This window comes from Microtus pennsylvanicus, chromosome 5 (genome assembly GCF_037038515.1).
Source record: "Microtus pennsylvanicus isolate mMicPen1 chromosome 5, mMicPen1.hap1, whole genome shotgun sequence".
In the NCBI taxonomy this organism is placed as follows: domain Eukaryota; kingdom Metazoa; phylum Chordata; class Mammalia; order Rodentia; family Cricetidae; genus Microtus; species Microtus pennsylvanicus.
The window spans coordinates 119,395,348-119,416,394 of record NC_134583.1 but is presented as its reverse complement, the minus strand read 5'-3'; the positions used below and the strand labels follow the sequence as shown (position 1 = coordinate 119,416,394).

The following is a 21,047-nucleotide window of genomic DNA, read 5'->3' as shown; positions in this document are numbered from 1 at the left end:
AGCAACAAAATGAATCCTAGTAACATTCTGCTAACCAATAGATCAGTGTCTTGCTCAGCTATCATCAGAGAAGTTCCCACCTGGAGTAGATGGAAACAGACTAACAGACAATGGGCAGTGAGAGCTGGAAATGCTCAGTCTTCAATGGGCTATCTCCATCAAACCTCTCCTCTCAGGACTCAGGGAACCTTGCAGGAGGTAGAAAGATTCTAAGAGCCAGTGGGGATGGAAGAGGCCAAGGAAACAAGGGCTTCCAGACACACCAGGACTGATGGAAGGTATGAACGCAGAGTAGGTAGTAGCATGCATAGGGGCTACACAGGCCCAAGCCAGATTGGGTCCCAGAACTGAGCGGGGAAGTAGACACACCCTCCATCTCTAAATAAGAAACTGCTTCTAATAGACAACAGCTCACAAAGGAAAATTTACTCCAATGGAGTTTCACTGAGTATACAAGCTACATTGAAGAGCAGGGCTGACTCACAATGAACTCAATGATTCTCTGGGAATATTTTTCTCTCATGCTCTGTCTGGGCATTTTCCCCCCTTATTGGCCTTTGCTTATGTATTTTGGCTTCTAATTTTGTGTTTTCGGTTTGTGTGTGCACGCATTTTCTTTTCTAAAGACTGAGAGAAAGAGGCATAGAATCAAATGAGTGGGAAAGATCTGGAAGACGAGGGAGGGACACTGTTCAAAACGTATTGTAAGCAAAAAAAATATCTTCAGTAAAAAAATTTACAGTTACTAACACACAAGACATTTTAAGGTTAAAAGGCACAGTGGTATGATATACTCTAATGGGTTTTAATGATCAGGATGTAATACATAAAGGGACAAATGTTTCCTGTCACTGTGATAATGTTCTCTATCTGGAAGCCTCTTAGTAAATCTGTTTGTGACTGCAAGTCTGACATGCATGTCAGCATGGCTCAGAGGTCACACTTGACAAGCCTGTACTTAAAACAAAACCAGCAAGACCATTTCCATGAAAACTACTTTTATTTAAAATCAAGTGCATAGCACTCATCTAACCCTGCTGTGTAGACTTAGCACCATACTCCTGTTCGTGGTCAGTCAGAGCACAGATATTTTGGTTTGCAGTTTGTACTCGAATAGTGTTTATTTAAGGACTCTCATTAAGTCCTTTGTACACATCATTAATCTTTTCACAGTACACATTTAATGATGGTCCAGTAATCTCAAAACAAAACAACTTTTAAGACTAATTAATAAATTAAACAAAACAAAACCCACACAGCCCCACCCCCAAGCTAACTGCTGTTGAGTTCCATTTATATCGAATTCTAAGGTTTTAAAATAGTCATGATTTTCCGGCCTCCCGCACTGGGTATGCAGCAATAGTCATCAATTATTTGACTACCCCCAAAAGGATTAATCCAGTGTTCTTCAGCTTTTTAAATATAAACTGGAAAAAGTGTTAATAAGCTTTTTAAAAAGGCAAATAGTCTTCGACAATAAGAATGACACAGAACCAATCACTAAAAGCATTTGACAAGACATTAAATTACCACAGGCACTGGCTGTTGTTTCAAGTTAGGATTTCTATCCCAATAGCTTACATTCATAGCGTTACTGAGGTAGTTACAATACTGAAAACTGGACTCCATGTTGCTGGGCTCTGTCTGTGAATGTGAAAGACACATTATCATCTTTTGAACCTACTTTCTCCTACTAATTCAAGCTTTCCTAAGGTAAGAATTATAAAATCCAATGAGCAGCCTTTTAAAGAGGAAAGGGGTAACGGTTTTCATGCGTGCTCCTCTGCGTGGTCCTCAGCACCGGGCTAGTAAGTCCACACTACGCGTTCTGCATTCTAATACAAAAGTTAGCTTCATTTAAGGAAAGGACATTTCCCTAAAACTTCCTGTTGGCAGCAGCCACCACTGGCACTCACCCACCGGAGCTGCCTCTACCAATCCATCACGCTGCGGAGCCCTTCCCTTCCCAACAGACGCCACCGGCTAGTTACTAGAGTCCTGCCACACACCCCATCTTTAGAGGGAGTCCTCATCAACACACACTGCTGGTCTCTCTCACATCTGCCAGTTTCCCTTCTAGTCAAGTGCTATCTTATAAAAACAGACACGCCTTACTCATTTTAAACCACAAAGTTTCCCTCCACCAATTCTTCCGTCTTCCATGGATAAAGAGCACAATGTATACAGTTTATCAGTAATTTTTTACTTTTTAAGTTTATCTGCCCCCTCCCCCAATATTTTATGGCCAGGTTGCCCTTGCTGTGATGACTATTATTGCTGTTTTTACTCACTACCAACATAATGAATTGTCCCAGGGCAGCTGCACAGCCAATCTAATGAAAATAGTTACTGAAATTTTAAATCAGTACCCCTGCTTGCTTAGCTTGGCTTGCTGGATTCCAAGGTTGCTTACAGAACTGCCCTCCCCATAACAAAGTGCCGCATTAGCCCAACCTGAGTACTACCCTGGCCACCCTCAACTCCAGACTCTACTCTAGTACTGACACCATTCAGTATTCCTTTTCCTGAAAACTGGACGACAGAACTGATTATCAACCTCTGATTGCATGGGGTGACGCACAACCCGTCCCCGCGTGAGCACCAAAGGACCCACTTTAGATTCTCATCCCAGCAGGAGCATTGTAGCCTATGTTACACAGGTAGTTCACACAAACACTGCAAGGCATGTTGGTTACAGCTAAGTGTTTCCAAGTACTACAAGTTCCCTGAGTTAAATGTACTTAATCCTGAAGAATCGGGGCTGATCACTTAGGGGGAAAACTACCAAAGTAAAACAAAAATTATGATCATGATTTCAAAGTATGTATCTGTTTCACCCCTAATTTTAGTATATAAATCCAGATATGTATATTATTTATGATAGGAAGTGATATAAAATCATCTGTGTTTTCTTAACTGCACAGATTAGTATACTGAGCAACTGGTGAGCTTGAAACCCACCAGTAGGCCAAAAAGACTGAGCTGAAAGATTAAAACAATTTTTCAAAAATTAATACTGTTAACTTTCCTTCATAAAAGATGGTTTGGCAAGTCCACAGACAAACAGTAAGTCTTTGATGTATGTGCCAGCATAAGACCCCAAAGCCTACCACAGCTCAAATCTCAGAATGGCAAATTTTCAGCTGCATTAAACATTTTGAAATGTTTGGACCATCAGCCAAGGCTGGAACATTTCTGTCACAGCCTTACACAGACTGACACTGTTAGTGTCTGCAGAGTCCTCCTAGGTATTCAAGGCAGTGAACAGTCTCCTGGTGCTGGTGCCTGCTGCACTGATACTATCTGTTTTCCTTTCCTTTTGAAGAGGAAAATAAAAAGCTTGCCCCAGAGCTATCCATCTCAGAGCAGTCTGGGTCAGTTATGATCTATGATATATACGTCATCACCTCTCAAAGCATGGAGTAATACATGGGAAATGTTCATTTATCTGGTAACTCCGGTTATAGGAAACACTGAGACAGGGTTTAACTTCCACTGGTATGGCCAGGGACATCCCAACACCAGTCTGCATGTGGCCCAGGCCCTGAACACTAGTTTGGAAGCCCGCAGGACAAGGCTGCAGGGTGTAAGACGAGGTGTGTGTGGCGGACACAATCTGCTGACGGCCTGGCTGCTCTGACACAGGGTGTCGACACTGCACCGAGGTCTGATGAAGATACTGAGGCTGCTGGAAGTGAACTGGTCGCGAGGGCTGAGCTGTCTGGAACACACCCAGCTGTGCTGTCGGAGGAGCTGACTGTCCCCTCTGTTTGTTCGCTTCTTTCACATCATTATCGTGAGCACTGAGACAAGAGAAAGGAAACAATAACATTACCTGGCAAGAATGCTGCCAAGTCCCACGTCCCACCTGCGCCATAGCTCACGTCATAAGCAGTCACTACTGCTACCTAAGTAGCCGTCACTGTGCCACCATCCTAACAACAGTGATGCCTTGCTGATAGCTTTCTCAAGTCATTCATCTCAGTAGAAACATTGCTGGGAGTTTTGAGGATTTTTTCCAACTGGGAATTTGAAGTCACATCCTGACGACCCTTAAAATCCAGTGGTATGGAGATAGGAGTGGGGTGAGGTCTCCCTGGAATGACCTCAGTGCTGTGGGCCTCCACATATGCAACAGCTCCCTTTCCAGCCCACTACGTAGAGTCTTACAGCACGGAGCTTTTACCTGGTTCACAGTCAAAGAACACTCCTTTGCTGCAAGGCACTATTTGTTCTCAGCAGTGAGCAACTAACAGAAGTACCCTCAGAGCCTTAGGCCTTTGAGAAGTAGTTTCTAGGGTACATTATACACAAATGAAAATGTTAACTAGACACTACAAATGCTAGAGCAAAAAGGCTTACACCAATAGTCGTTCAATACACTGTACTAAGAAATCCCAGGAGTAAGCAGTAAGACGATGCAGTCTCGTAGGCCATGTTGGAGAAAGACGAAGGATAATCCTCGAAGAAGCCACACATGCAGCAGCTACTAAAGAAGGTGCATAATTTAGAAAGGCATAATCTGTGGAGACACCAAAAGTGAACTTAAGCAACAGAATACATGCGTTATCAGTGCACAGCCACATGAGGGTATTCTAATAACTCACCTTGCAGAGATACTTCCAGGAAGTAATCTGCATACTTGGCCATGTAGAGTTTAGTTTTTTCCAGGCAAATCATTGGCCAGCCGTCATGAAGATCCGTCTCATGCACTGCTTCAGAGAGGTAATACTCAATGAAGTGGGCAGCTGTGGGAAGGCAGAGGTTCCACTGAAAGGTCTCTAATAGCAACAGTTCCATATGCAGCAGATTCTGCTTTGTTAGCACCAGATTCATGTTAGTCATACAGCCCAGGCTGTTGAGCTGCTCCAGCTTAGGTACACTGTCTTCTTTCTCTTCAAATTTACCTTGTAAGAAGGGGGAAGGGGTGGAGAAAATGTTAGAAAAGTGATCTTTGGAGGTCTTACCAGTTAAATGGGACCTCGTGTCTTGCTAGTAGGACACACACAGATTTAAGGATATTGTCTCCATCTCATCAGAACAATCTTCATGTTTGCACATTGTCTTTCCTAGTACTTCCCCACCCTTTACATTTAACCATTCTCTGAAAAAAATGTATACAGATTTGAACAGTGTCCTATGGCATAAAGAAAACAGTCATACAGGCTAATGAGGCAGTAACTACCTACTTGATTCTCCACCCCACAAAATGTCCTTTTTGTGTGCAGTAGCTGGTTAAAGAAAATCATTTTAGAGCATTGAGAATTTAACATCAGAACTTTATTTGGTGAGTGCTTCACACTGAGCCACACTCCCCAGGAATTCCTAACTTTTTCTGGAAACTAGTCAGCATCACATATGTAATCCTGGCAGATTTTCAGCATAATCTTAATAGCAGAGAGAAAGGAAATATGAAAGAAAAACTGAGTAAATAACTAATACAGGCACTGTCATTTCAAAAACAAACACACAAAGAACAAGCCTACCTCTCTCGCTCCCCTTCTGTAAGTTTATTTTTCAAAAAAGGGAAGGGGGGGCTAGGTATGGTAGTGGTGTAGGAGGTTCTATCTATGTGTTGCTTTCCATTGGTTAATTAATAAAGAGAACTGCTTGGCCTGATAGGTCAGAACATAGGTAGGCAGGGTAGACAGAACTGAATTCTAGGAGGAAGAAAGCAGGGTCAGAGATTGCTGCCATAGAGCCATCATCACCATCTTCCCTAAAGATGAAAAATAAATAGAGAATCTTGATACTGTATGTTATTATGCTCTCTTTGAATTGTTTGAATGCTGAGGAAGGAGCAACAACTTATAAATGCTGCAGAATTAATCCAAGATAGGTATTTTGAAAATACCTTGACTTCAAAATTGTAGTTAAAAAAATATGTTACTTTGGAGAAGAGATTTTGCTTTTGTTTCCACAGGAAATGAGAGGCTATAGATTCATTCTGAGTTAAGAAAAATCAGGTTTGATCAAGGAAGACCAACTGAGAAATCTCCAGCAGAAACAGATGACCCAGATGTCTGAGTTCTTCATCCAGAACAGGTTCAAAACTGCTGCCTGAGATGACCAAGACTCACAGGATATTCCAATCAGGACTTGATCACAATTCTAAATTTTCTTTAGGTGCCCATAAGATAATCAGCGCCCCCAACCAGCCAGAAGTAGCCTGGAATACTATGCCCACATTCCCCAAAAATGGACTATGGATATTTTCCTTTGTTTTTTTTTTTTTAAAGAGGGGGAAATGGTGTGGGAGAATTGTCTGTATCCTGTCAATCATATTTTAAATAAACACTGATTGGCCAGGCAGGAAGTATAAGCAGGTCAACCAGACAGGAAGTAGAGGCGGGGTGATGAGAACAGGTGAATTCTGGGAAGGAAGCCCATTCCTCACAGTCCCGCCCAGACCACCGAAGAAGCAGGATGTGACCTGCCCTGCTGAAAAAGGTACTGAGCCATGTGGCTAACATAGATACGAATAATGGGTTAATATAAGATATAAGGGATAATAAGAAGCCTGAGCTAATGGGCCAATTAGTTTATAACCTAATATAGACACTCTGTGTGATTTTCTTTGGGACCTAATGACTGTGGGACCTGGTGGGAGGACATATACCCCAACAAGCCTGACCCTCATGTTACATGGTAGATCATGGAGCATGACAACATGTGCCTGTAATCATTAGGAAGGCAAAGGCAGGACAGTAAGTACGAGGCTATATACACAGGCCGTATTGTGAGAACCTGTCTCAAAAAGCTCAAAAGCTGGGCCAATGAGGTGGCTCAGTAGGTGAAGGTGCTACTGAGTGCAATCCCCAGAAGGGTGGAAGAAGAGATCAAACTTCACAAAGTTGTCCTCCTAGCTCCACACAGTATGCACACCCAAGTGCATGTTTCCCTTCCCTCCAAGAATAAAGCTTTAAAGCAAAGGGGGTGGTGGGGGAGAGGGGAAGATTCTTATCTTCTTTTAAATCCCCTTACTCAAGGCAAAGCAGGAGCAAAGGTGACATGGTAAAGTTCATAATCTGAAGCATCAACTTCTGAGATGCTTCCAGACTACTCACTGAATGAGATTATCTTTCCACCTAAGAAAAGTGTTTCTACAGATTATGAACCAACTTACATTTAAATTTTCTAACAAGCATTACTATACATAAAGCATGCATTCAGGTATTTCTGTAACCCATGCCTGTCTCTGGGACATTACCATGTCCACGGAAGAACAGAGATTAGGGCTAACGCACTCTACCTCTCAGTACTGTGTTCTACTTTACACTGATGTTTAAGTTATAATTATAGATTTCTCACAAGGGAGTTTACATTAGTTCTTTTTTTTTTTTTTTTGACATAGGATTTGTGTCACTTTGTTGCCTGCCCTGGAACTAGGTCTTGCAGACCAGGCTGGCCTCGAACTTACAGAGATCCTCCTGCCTCTGCCTCCCAAATGCTGGGATAAAAGGTGTGCACCACTACTGTTAAAAAATTATTCCTCAAAAGTACACATTATATATAAAAATTGTTTCAATATCTTGATAATGATTTCAGTATCTGTTTTCCTTAGAAATCTAATTTTATTCTACCCATTTATAAACAATTTATAGGGAAAGGTAAGAAAGACTGCCAAAGCAGGGAAACTATATTTCTTGAAGGGGTAGATTTGTAACAGACTAAAGATGGCAAAGGCCAGTCAGCTGACCAGGGTGCTGCAGTGGGTGGGTGGGGGGGTGCTTTGCTAACACTGGCTCATCTGAGGGCTGGAAAAAGCACTGCTGCCTACCTAGGAGTTTGCTTAGGAAACAGAATTGGGATAGAAGGTTTTGTCCTTGATATCAGGAGACTCTAAACTCCTATCCTTAGGCTACTCCAGCTCTAGAGAGTCTGTGAACTTCTTTAAAACTAACCACTTGTTGACGTACTGGGTCCTGTGAAAGCTTTATACATGCTAGGCAGCTGCTATACAACTGAGCTATACTATCAACCCTTTTCAATTTTAATTTCAAAATGCTGTTTTAAGTTGCCCAGACTGGTCGCAGACTTGACATCCTCCTGATCCAGTCTCCTGAGGATCTAGAATTACAAATATACCGCATCCCCCAGGTTAAAACTGCTCTTTAAAGACTACTGCAGAGAGAAGCAAAACTTACATAATTTGAGACTTTAAGACTCTAGACAGCCTTTCCCAATTCAAGTCATGTAAGAATGGCCTTTTATACCACAATGCTCTTCATGACCGTGATCAGCATCACCACTGAAGAGGAAAAGAAGTCATTGTTCTCAGAGTAATGATATGAAGTTATGCAGAAGGAAAATGATGCAGGCAATTGTTCAGTCCCTCCAGATGAAATCATCAGGGCTTTCAAGCACCTTGCCATTTATGTACAGCAGTACTAGCTACATACTTCAAAGGAATGTTATAAAAATTAATGAGTTTATTTATATCATGCTTTAAGTTCCTTTGAAGAAATTAATATGCCATAATTCACTGTAATTCAAGGATCAAGGGTATTTCATATTCTCCCCTTGAAACTTTCATCATCAAAAAAATAAAACTGTTTATGGTCAATTTCGCAGCTCAAGAAACCAAGATGTTACATGAGGTCAGCCAGAGCACCCAGGGTCAAAAAGTTGAATGAACCAAAAATGGGAGCCAGAAGGAAGACATTTATATCCTCCAATCTGCACTTCTAAAGGAAAACACCATGCCAGATTAGATGGGGGCAGCTGTCAGGATGCCAGACTTCTGTAGCTGTGCTTATAAAAATATTTAAGGCCGGGCGGTGGTGGCGCACGCCTTTAATCCCAGCACTCGGGAGGCAGAGGCAGGCCGATCTCTGGGAGTTCGAGGCAAGCCTGGTCTACAAGAGCTAGTTCCGGGACAGGCACCAAAGCTACAGAGAAACCCTGTCTCGAAAAACAAAAACAAACAAACAAAAAAATTAAGTAAATGTCAAGGAATTTGTATTCTGATTTTCTTTCATATGCGGAGAGATGGCTCAGTGGTTAAAAGCATTGCCTGCTCTTCCAAAGGTTCTGAGTTCAATTTCCAGCAACCACATGGTGGCTCACAACCATCCGTAATGAGGTCTGGTGCCCTCTTCTGGCCTGCAGACATACACACAGACAGAATATTATATACATAATAAATAAATAAAATGTTTTTTTTTAAAAAAAAAATAAATTGCATGGGGCTAGAGAGACAGCTCTGCCATTAAGAGCAGTGGCTCTTCCAGAGGACCCAGGCTCAATTCTCTACACCCACATGGTGGCTCACATCTGTCTGCAACTCTAGTTCCAAGGGATCCATTACACAGACATGCATGCAGGCAAACCACCAATGCATATAAAGTAAAAGTAATTCATTTTAAAATATAATGAAATGCGTGTCAGGCATGGTGGCACAGGTCTTTAATCCCAGCACTTGGGAAGCAGAACAGGTGGATCTCTATGTATTCAAGACCAGACTGGTCTACATAAGAAGTTTCAGGCCAGCCAACTACATAGTAAGACCCTGTCTAAAAAAATAAATAAAACAACATGCTGCATAAATCACCACATTTGGGATTCTAATTCAGTTTTCAGTTTTTGAGAACCTTTCTGTCATACATAGTGGTATATACTCAACAAATGGACAAGAACTTCTATAAGTGTGATAACATCAATGAGTTACATGCATTCACATCTATCATTATTGTGTTAACTGCTATGCATAGTTTAAATTTACTTGTTCATACACACAGACCAAAGATCAGGGCTTTTTTTCACTTGAAAGGAAATACCAGAAGCCATATGATTATATTGATAAAGGACCCAAACAGGAAACGAAGATAAAGGCAATTCATACTGCTTCCCAGAAAAATAAAGAATTAGAGGCCAAAAACAAAATACCAGGCCGTCTTTCCCTTATGGGAAATGTACAGACCAGCCATGGAAACCACATTCTAAACACAATAGCAAATGGTCACTTTGTGGCAGAGAAGATCGATACAATGAGTAGAATGGATGATCCCATCTGGAGCTCAGCCAACATTCTATTCTTTCACTACCAAACAGAAAAGTCATCTATACTAATATACAAAGAATTCTCACAAATAACTAAGACCATAAATTTAATAGAGAAATAGGGAAAGAACAGGAAAGGCAACCAATGGGGACAGGGAGGCTAAACTCATTAAAAATTAAAATGTAAATCAAAACGACTGTGCGATTTAATTTTTCTAATAGACCTAATAAAAAATAAAGTAAAAAAAAAAGCAACTTAATACTGGGGAGCCAAAAAAACCAAACACTTGTTACAAATTATAAGCACTAAGAGCCTATATCAGAAGCCTCATCTCCAAGGCTGCTTCCAAATTGCCCATAAGCCTAATGCTACTCAAATAAGCTGAAGCAAGCCAGGGAAAACAGCTAAAATATAAGAACAGTTACTTTCATGGACAAACACAGCCATTTTAGAAGAAGCCAGACCCTTTAAGAGAAAAAAGCCAAGCTAGAGATTCCAGAACAGCATACTGGAAGAATTGGGTCATCCAATGCTCAACTTTCTATACTGCAATTTTCCTATGTTGCCCTACTTGCTCTACACAACAACTTTTATAAGCTAGGCATTTTTATTTCCATTTTATAGAGAATTAACCTGAGAACCAAGGGTTACTGAAATTTGTAGTTAGTGATTCAAACCTAAAAAAAAAAAACCCATCACTATAATCTGACTCCTAAATACTACAAAGCACTTTCAAATCAGATAATGTGCAGGCCCTTTCTTCACAATTCCAGTAATGTAGCTACCCAGGTAGGTGGATAAGCATTAGCTCCAAGAACATACAAACTGTGATCTGTCTTTGGCCAAATTATATACAGCATCCAATTATTATATAAATGTAGACTCTGCCAAGTGGTGATAGCACACACCTTTAATCCCAATACTTGGAAGGCAGAGGTCAGTGAATCTCTGAGTTCAAGGCAAGTTCTAGGACAGCCAGGGCTACACAGAGATACCCTGTCTCAGAAAACAAACAAAAACATCAACCAAAAAGAGAGAAAAAGAAAAGAAAAAAAGAATATAAGAAATACTAGATTGTGGCTGTAAAGATGGCTCAGTGGTTAAGAGCATTGCCTGCTCTTCCAGAGGACCTGAGTTCAATTCCTGGCAACGACATGGTGGCTCACAACCATCTGTATGTAATGAGATCTGGTGCCCTTTTCTGGCCTGCAGACATACACACAGACAGAATATTGTATACATAATAAAATAAATATTAACAAAAAAAGACTGTAGTAAAAATAGGTGTCTACTTTGGAGAGTAAACAAATAAACTAGATCAAATATACTGACCAATCTATTAAAAAAAATACTAGATTCCACAAGTTTGTAACACATATCAAACACTGAAAACAGACTATCAGTTTATAAACATCCTAAGCTTTTTGGATGTATTAGAGATGGAGAGGAGGATAAACTGTTGTAATCTAAGTTCCAATGTCTTCAATTCTGACCAAGCGGAGGGCAGCTGCTCCAACTCTTACCTATCACTTACTTAGGAGGGCTGAGGCTTTGATGTGTACATGGAACACACCCACTCTTCCTTGGAAAAGGAAGAATGTAAAACCAAGTCTCTCTCAGGAACATGGGGGTCAAAGGTAACAGCATAACTAAGTTCTGGTTCTCCTAGTAGTCAGTGATTGTGGTGCTTTGAATGATAATGCTCCCATAGGCTCATTCCTTTGAATGCTTGGTACCCAGAGGGTGGAACTGTGGCTTTGTGGAGGGAGGTGTGTCACTGGAGGTGGGCTTTGAGGTCTCAGAAGCCCCCACCATTCCAGCCGGTCCTCTCACTGCCTCACAGTTGGTGTCTCAACATGGCAAGTTCTCAGCTACTGCTCCAGCACCATGCCTGCCTATTGCCATGCTCCCTGCCGTGGTCATGGACCCTACTCCCCTCTGGAATGGTGAGCCCCATTAGCAATACATATTCGAACTACAACAAATACAGACACTATACCTTGTTACTAGAAAATAAGCTTTAAAAATTATACATTGTCACATTAATTACACCAAATAATCTTCCACAGAATAAAAGGATCACAACCATATATTGCAGTTAGTAATTTAAATACAAGAACTGAAAATTCCATCTCAGCTATCCTAACACATTACAAGAATAAAGTTCCCTTCCTCTGTTAGGGAAATAGCAAAGTGTAGGAACTTAGCATCATGATGGTCAGCACTGCAGGGTGGTCAAAAGCGTTCCCTCCTACAGACAGGGTCTGCCATGTCTGGCTCAAAACTCTTAGTAAGTAACCAGATCTTGAAGTGGACTCCAGTAGTGCCATGTAATAGAAGTAACGCTAGTCAGTTTGGTAAGTGACTGGTAAGCCAACTTTAGTCACAATGTAAGTTATTTTATGAAACTGTACTAACATCATTCTTTATTTACAATCCATCGAGCTTAGCTTCCTACTTGTTTCACAATACTCTAAGAACCACAGAGAGCAAGCTGGAACTTGGCAATGGTTGAGCAGACAATCTCAGGCCATAAAACTATTTTTTTCATTATTGACTTAAAAATTTAAAATATTGCTTTTGTCTGATGACCAGCATAGGTCTCCATTATGAGCTAATTCTGTAACCTAACATTCTAGGGGATAAAAATAGACAAATATATTACTTGTGGATTTTCATACACCTGAAATGTCAAGCAGGGTTTTTTTCCAATCTTATGCAGATAAAACTCTAAAGGGTTTCATAGCCAGTGATGAAACACATGTAGCATTTTATATATGATTTCCTATGAGCATAAAACTTTAATTAAAGTTAATTACCAATGTGTAAGTACTACTTCTCTGGCTTTAAGATGGGGAGGGGGAACTATGTGTCTGGATCTTAGAGGAAAACAGATTCCAAAGGGAAATAAAGATATTCTGGAAGTAAACAGCATTCTACTAAAAATTTGGCTCAGGAGGCACATACTGGATGATCTGTAAGGATGCTAACTGCTTCATGAAGCAGTTCTCACCCAGACCCACAGGCAGTGGGAGCCATCACTACAGCTGGATTTTATTTACTCATCTGGTTTCACGAAGGATCTGAAATAATTTAAAAAGTCATTTAGGTAGTAGTCTTGGAGCAAGTAAATAAAATTTAAGAGGCTCAGATCTGGAAATGATACTACCTAATAATGCACTGAGTTTTATGGGTTTATTAGTGTCTAAGCAAAAAGGTATTTTAGAAAGATTACTAGCTTCACAGCCTAATGGGAATGCGCTTACCACAGCAGCCATATTGGATGCCAACCTTCCAGTGAGATCAGAGGTCAAGGCCGACAATAACAACTATATACTACTTTGAAATAAGGCTTAATGATATGGATAATACAAAAACAATATCAAATACAACTATCAATTTGACTTATATCAAATGTGATCTTTTTACTTTGTTGAATGAAGAAAAACTCGATTTCCATTCTTTTATATGCCCTCTCTCATCAGTGTAGATACTAGCAAACAAGGTGAGTGAGTTTCAGCACTAAGAGCCTAGCAGCACATTCTGTATGGGTAATAAATAAGAGTCTATCAGATTATATACCAAAGCCACTTAGTTTCAGCTGTAGCAAACCCGACTGAGTTCATTTAACTTACACCATGAATGACAAACAGTGCAGCACCTTTAAGACAGTTTTCAACTCCAGCTACACTGATGTTTGAGTCAGAGATGTTTGGTTCTAGGGACTTGTTCTTTGAATCCAGGGGGTTTAGTAGTATCCAAAGCGTCTACACATTAGATACTGTAGTGTTCCCTAAGTTGCTTCTGGCTGTCAATCACTGATCAAGAACAAAGGTTCTCAACCAAAATTACCTTTGGAATTTTTAAAGTGTTAAAAATAAAAACATCCAGTCCCTATTATTCAAATTCTGGCACAGTATATTAGTGACTTCTCTCATATCTGACCACAGTAGGCTAAAGGAGAAGGATTTACTTTGGCTCACAGTCCAGAGGGAGGCAGTCTGTCATGGTGGGGAAGACACAGTGGCAGCAGGGGCTCCATCTGTAGTGCTGACTGGGAAGCAGGGACAAGGGAATGTAAGGGGTCAGCTGGCTTTCTCCTTTCCCCTTTTTATTTAGTCTAGGCCCCAACTTATGGGATGGTACTACCTGCATCTGAGGTAGGTCTCTCCTCAGTTAAACCTCTCTGGAAACTCCACACAGATGAGTAGAGGTATCTCCTAGGTGATTCAAATTGTATCGACAATGGAGATTAACTAGTATATCTGTACTGCTTAGAATTTGTATTTGTATCAATCTTCAGGATGTAGGGCTTGGGCATGTATTTTTTAAAAAATGCCAGAACTATTTTTTAATATCTAGCTAACAAGCACAGTATATAATTCCTAAAAGCAATAAACTGAAATGACTGGGATTTGAAAATACTTCACTAGGTTCGCTATAGCTCTATCATATAAACATGTAGATTCTGAGTCATGTAAATCAGATTTATACTCACTTGCTAGAAGCAGACAGGAAAGTGCAACTAAATGCAGCTGCTGAATAGAGATGTCATAGCGGTCCATGAACAGGTCCAGCAAATAGACGGCAAGGTGGCGGGCAGAAGGGCACAGAGTGAAGCGATTGCTCACAATGGCAATCAAATCAGCAAAATATCGCCTGAGACTCAGTTGAGGGGACTGGCCCTTGTAAGAAGGCAACTTCAGCTCCTAAATGAAAAGGAAGAACATTTAATCTATAGAAAGATCTTCATAATGCAGACTTAACGTTGTTTTTCTAAAATATTCTGTTGTAAGAGCTTAAAGACATGCTTGGCTTCAAAGGAATGTAGAAATAAAGTTGAGTGGGAAGAGGGTATATGGCTTTAACAAAAACAAACGCAAAGCCAACCACAACCCAAAGACACCCTTCCTAGGTTGAGAGGGAACAGACTGGTGAGTACGCTCAACTGTGTAGACAATACACTTCATACAGAGACCAGGACTTATCCATCACTGTCTTTTAACCTTACTTCCCTCCTGTCATTTAGGATCTTTACCTTGCCACCTTTCATATACACAAAAATTTTTAAATCACCAGTATTCACTCTTAGGACAATGTTATACAATTTGTTTCTAAACTCTGTAGTATTAAGAGATTCTGGGACTGGAAATTTAGCTTAGTGGCACAGCATATTCTTATCATGTGGAATGCCCTGAATTCAGTGTTCAGTTCTCAGCAACATGCAACACCACACACACACACACACACACACACACACACACACACACACACACACACACGGGGGGGGGGGTGTCCAAATATGTATCAAGATGGGAAGCTTTCAAATTCATTTTATGAGTGTAAGACCAATAATAAACTTGACAGGTAATCACAACAGAATAAAGAACCATAAATACCAAAAACACACAGAAGTAAAACTAAAAAAAGAGTAAGTACACTGAATTCATAAATAAACTGTATCTTGAAAAATAACATCAAGTGAAAAAAGCAGTCCACAGGATGAGAGAAACGTTTAAGATCATATATCTGGTAAGAGGTTAGTAGCCAAAATATTTTTTAAGCTTTTTCTTTTTTCTTGTTCTAGAGTGCTAGAAATTGAACCCATGGCTTTGCATAGACTGGACACACTGTTACTTATCTATATCCCCAATCCTTCACAAATTACAAAAAAAAATTTTCCTATAACTCAAAAGTAATAAAACAACCAATTTTAAAGTGGGAAAATAAACAGACATTTTCCTTAAGAAAACAGGCAAGTGGGCTAGGGAGGTGGCTGAAAGGTTGGAGAACTTTCTATGAAAGCATGAAGACCCAAACTCAAATCCCTAGGACTTATATAAAAAGTTGGGTACGGCTGCACAGGTCTCTAACTTCAACATCAGGGAAGGCAAAGGCAGGCAGACTTCCAGGGCTTGCTGGCCAGACAGTCTAGCCAAAACAAGTTCCAGTTTCGTGGGAGATCCTTTCTCAGAGCAATATGAAAGAATGGTAGAGAACGAAATCCAGAGCATCAATCATAGACATGTACCATACGTACAAAAATAACACAAAGAGACATACAGAGAAAAAACATAAAGTAACCAACAAGTACAGAGATGCTCAATACCATTAATCACTACAAAAAATGCAAACCAAAACCACAAGCTACCATTTCATACTCATCTAGATTGCTATTATCAAAACCCCACCCCCAAAAATGCCTCAAAGAGAAAATAACAAGTATTGACAAGGCTATGAAGAAACTAGACTCCGTACCCATTACTAATGGTAACATAAGTGATGCAACTGCTGTAGAGAAAAGTGGAGTAGCTTTCAAAAACTTAAATATACAATCACCCCATGACTCTGCATTTCTACTTTGAATTATATATCCCAAATATTTGAGAGTAGAAAGACAGGTAGGTATTTGTACACTCATGTCCATAATACCATCACCCACAATGAGCAAAATGAGATGGATGAACAAACACACACACACACACACACACAATTCAGCTTTAAAAAGGAAATTGCGAAGCCGAATGGTGGTGGCGCAGGCCTTTAATCCCAGCACTCGGGAGGCAGAGGCAGGCGGATCTCTGTGAGTTTGAGGCCAGCCTGGTCTACAAGAGCTAGTTCCAAGACAGGCTCAACAGCTACTGAAAAATCCCGTATCAAGAAAGAAAAAAGTGACATATGCTGCACGGATGAACCGTAAAGATAATATGCCAAGTCACACAATGGACAATTATTATATTACTATGATTTCATTTATACCAAGTATTTGGTCAAAGTCACAGAGCAGCGTAGAATAGTGGTTATCAGGGTCAGGTGGCAGAGGAACTGGAAAGAGTACAGAGTTTTCTTTATAATTTATAGTCCTGGGAATAAACAATGGAAATTGTCTCAAGTCTCTTCCTAGCAGGTGAATTAAAAGGCAGAGATTATTACAATACATTGTTGACATCACAAGGTATTAAAAACACCAAAGAAGACCTAGCTTGGCCCACGGGATAAGGAGTTGGGGGGGGGAGGCTGAATATTACATTAGAAGACTAGGAATCATACCTGGAAAATATTGGTGGGCTTTATTTTTTACAATGTTAGTTTTACCAACATTAGTAAAAAACAGCCCAGAACCCTAGGGCCATCAATGAGGTTTTACCCATTCGCTGTTACTACCCTGTGAGCACATGGTGTTTGTGGGCTGACACACATGCCATGCTGGGCATATTGAGACAAGAGGACAGCTTTGTAGAGTTGGATCTCTCCATCCCTCAAACCACAAGCACCCACTGCATCATCCCATAATATCTCACATAACCTGTTGAGCTACCTGACCTGCCCCAGAGATTTTAATAATATGTCCAATGAAATCCCCTTGCCGTTTTCATGAGCGCTGCGGATGACTCTAGAGCCAGTCCTCTTTACGCAGGACTACAGATGTGCAGGCACACAAAAAAGACTGTACCTTCCTCGGCCACAGTTTCTTCTGCTCTTTTTTCTTAGTCCCTTAGAACAGAACTCTTATCTTGATTTGCTTCTCAGGAACGTAAAGGACCAAAGCACAGGAAAGCCAAATGCACCACCTTGAGTCTTAAGTCCTCACCAGCTAAGCACTTCAAATGCCATCCCTACCCAGAACGGTGCATCTCTAGCCTACAGGAAACTCCAATATAACTGCAACTCCTGGGGACCAATATTTTCTTAATGTTTCTCACAAGACCGTTGTCTCCATTTGTCTTTATAGCTCCTCAATCACCTTACACCACCAGAGCAGAATGACTCAAGACACGCACTTACGGACAGGCCTGCGAAGTCGGTTTTGGCGGGAAGCTGTTATTTACAAAAGTAGTACAGCTGGCGCTCAGTGCACTTCACTTTCCCAGTAAATACAATGCTGGTCACATCAACTACCTCTTTACTGGGACTAAATAGAGACTGTCTTTCACAGCAAATGAATGGCAACTGCCCCAGGGAAGAGCTACCTTCAGATGCCTTTGACTTATAAAACAGATTGGAGTCTACGTAGGCAAGGGCCATGCCTGTGGCACTAAGGCACTGCTCAAACACCTTGCATATACTAAGAACTAACATGTTCCATAAACAAATGACTAAATCTCTGGTTAAGAGCTGATATTGACAATTTATGAGGAAAGTTTAACTTCCTTGACTCCAGTGCACTACAAATAGGGACCTCTTAGGTTGTAAAGTTCAAGTCCTACTAATTAGTGCAAATCCTTTATAAAATGTTACCATTCCCTGAAATCAGGACCATGGTCTACACTGAGCTTAAAGGCAAGCCTGAGCAGTTTGCAACAGGTGGCCTGAGACAGGCTTCAGAAGAAATTCTTCACGTTCACCTGTCTTATTCTGTGGCCCCTTCAGAGACTGCACAAAAACAAACAAATCCTAATTTTAAAAAGGAAAATTCTACTTCTAAGATCACCTGCAAAAGTAATCCAGATAACTACTCAGGGTTAAAGCCACCTACACATAATATATTAGAAGGTAAAGACCATGGGGATCACCATGGGAAAAAAGTCTTTAAACTTCCACATCCACACAAAAAGGTATCATTATACCAACTAACTAGTTTGCTACATACTAGAGAGATCAAGAGACTGACACTTAGAAAATCCATATCTCTCTCCCACAAATCAAAAGTGAATTGAGACAACTTTCCCCTAACATGCCAAAGAATCGGTGCACAGCTAGAACACTTATGTAGCGCAGTCTCACATGGGTCTGGGGTGGCTGTGGGGAAATTGGAGACTGAATGTCAGGATTAGTAAAGAGCAGTTAGAAATTTCACGCTTTGGGGAGAAGGGTGCAAGTTTAACAACTTAAGCCAGGACTTGATGTCCCAACCTCCTGCATGTGGTCAGATACACAAGATACAGACCCATTAACCTGGGACCCTTCAGCCTCAAGCTACAGGAGCTTCCTAATGAAGAGTCAGCTGTTCTGATTGTTAGTTTTCTACACTTAAGAACCAAGGTGAAACGGAATTAGAGATCTTTCTAATCTCTCCTCTGGCTGTCAGAGAAACAGGGCTATCCTATAAGTCTGACAACACTTACAACGACAAATCGTTCCTGAAGAAGCAACAATACAAAGACTTTGGTCCAAAAGAGTGCATTTTTTTTTCAGTGCTTCTTAAGTATACTGCATCTACTTTCTACACATGATATTACCAAAGAGTAGCTCTTTCCTTCTACCTCAAGGCTTTTCAACAGCCTCAAATCTGAAGGACCAGGTAATAGTAAGTTAAGTTAGCACATAGCTCTTACTATAGGTTGGGCACTGTTCTAAGTCCCCTTACAGTACAGACATCAGATTTCATAATCAGCCCGTAAGAAACCCTCCAGCGTTGCTATTTCTCCTCTTACAGAGGAAACAGAGAAACAGAAAAAAGTAGTCTGAAGTCTCACACCAAGTTTGAGGAAAGGCAGTGGAGCTGAGTTATGCCCAACTGTGGCTTACAACAGCTGCATGCAGCAGAGAGCAAAGACGGCTGTTCACTCGATACAAAGTCAGAGTGTATGTATGTATGTGTGTGTGTGTATAAAATCAAATCCATGCTCCACCTGGCAACATGGGAACATCGTTTCCACCTTCCTTCTCCCAACTACCACGCCCCACTCCTCTCCACAGTTACAGGTTCTTCTGATGCAGCCCAGGGAAGGAAGAGGTTAATTAACCCTGACAAGTAAGAGCACTCGTCTTCTTTGCCCTGTAAAGTAGAGTCAAGAACCCAATTTGCCTTTCCAGGGAGCACAAGAGCAGGGATAGGAAGGTCGGGCCTCGGGGTTACCTTGTACCGAAGCGCCTGGTGAATATCCGCAGCCAGCTGTCCTCGCCACCACTGCCCCTCCAGCTCCATGGAAGCCGGCGGCGCGCCCGGCCAGACGCCTCAGCTTCAGTCTGGAAGACACGCCCCAGACGCGGTCACCGCCAGCATCCCCCCCCCCCCACACGACCCTCCGCGTCCCCATCACCAGCGCCGTGACCTTAGGTCACCCCGCGCGGCTGCTCATCTTCACCTGACCCGACCCCAAGCAGCCATCCTCCAAGGCCAGCAAGGCCCGATCTCCCCAGCCAGAGGCGCAGGCTTAGCCTGCGACCGCCAGCCGGAGGAGCCGCGGGAAGGTGCAAGCTTGGGGAGCTCGGGGCGGCACGGCCGGGTTCGGGCTCTCCGAGTCCCGGGTTCGAACGCCGCCGTCCTGCACAGCCGACAAAGTCCGGACGCGGCAGGAATGGAGGGTGAGCAGCGCTCGGCCAGGTCCGCGCGGGCAGCCCGGGCGCGCTCCACCACCCCGGGGTCTGAGGCACAGCCAGCCGCCGCGCCGCGTCCCCCGAGCGGCGAACAAAAGGCCGACCGGTCGGCCGTGCCAGGCGCCTCGCCTCCCCTCGCGACGCTGCCCACCCGGCCAAGCCTGCCCGGCTCGCGCGGCTTCTTACCGGGACCCGCGGCCCTCACAGCCCCAGCCCGGCCGGTGTTCGCGGGGCGCGGGCAGCGCTCATGCCGCGGACGGTCGGCCGCGGAGCCCCCGTCTCAGCTAGGGCCCAGCACCGGGCCGCTCGCGCCGCCCATTGTTAAAGGACCGGCAGGCGGCTAGGCGTACAAAGCCAGCGCGGGGGCACGGGCCGCCCCGCGCTGCCAATCTCTTCTCGCGATACAGCGGGGTCGCCCGGCGCCGGCCAATCGGCGGCCGGGCCGCGCCAGGTGCGACTCCGGCTCTGCGGCCCCCGCCCGGCAGGCGCGGAGAGCCCGGGCTGCTCGGCTTTGCGGCCCCTGGAGTCTGGCGGCCCCCGCGGCCACTCACCTGCAGCGAGCCTTCCTCGATGGGTCCCGGGCGCGGGCAAAGAAAGTTGCGTCGCCTCGGCCCTGTGCTTAACCTTGGCAGCGGGGACCTGGCCCGCTGCCTCTCCCTTAGAGGGGCTGCTCTCCCGCCCCCTCCCGCCCCCTTTCAAATAGACTTTAGCTGTTCCCACAGTCCCTGAGCCGCTTGGCTTGACAAACTCTGCTCCAGTTCCTACTCTCAACCCCGTATTCTTT

At 42.7% G+C, this 21,047-nt stretch overlaps 1 protein-coding gene across 4 annotated transcripts; it reads right to left on the bottom strand.

Moving 5' to 3' along the window:
* Window positions 1-981: 981 nt before the first annotated feature.
* Window positions 982-20,627, bottom strand: Ccnj (cyclin J). Of its 4 annotated transcripts, none has more exons than XM_075974061.1 (6): window positions 20,450-20,627; window positions 19,803-19,912; window positions 14,502-14,712; window positions 4,608-4,907; window positions 4,363-4,522; window positions 982-3,803 (listed from the first exon to the last, which is right to left on the bottom strand). In XM_075974061.1, exons 2-6 carry the CDS (start codon window positions 19,869-19,871, stop codon window positions 3,404-3,406), a joined length of 1,140 nt encoding a protein of 379 aa, XP_075830176.1. In that variant the 5' UTR covers window positions 19,872-19,912; window positions 20,450-20,627; the 3' UTR covers window positions 982-3,403. The 4 variants fall into 4 exon arrangements, with proteins under 4 accessions (XP_075830176.1, XP_075830177.1, XP_075830179.1 ...); XM_075974062.1 differs by having other exon boundaries at window positions 4,363-4,489; XM_075974064.1 differs by having other exon boundaries at window positions 4,363-4,486.
* Between the last annotated feature and the right edge of the window lie 420 nt (window positions 20,628-21,047).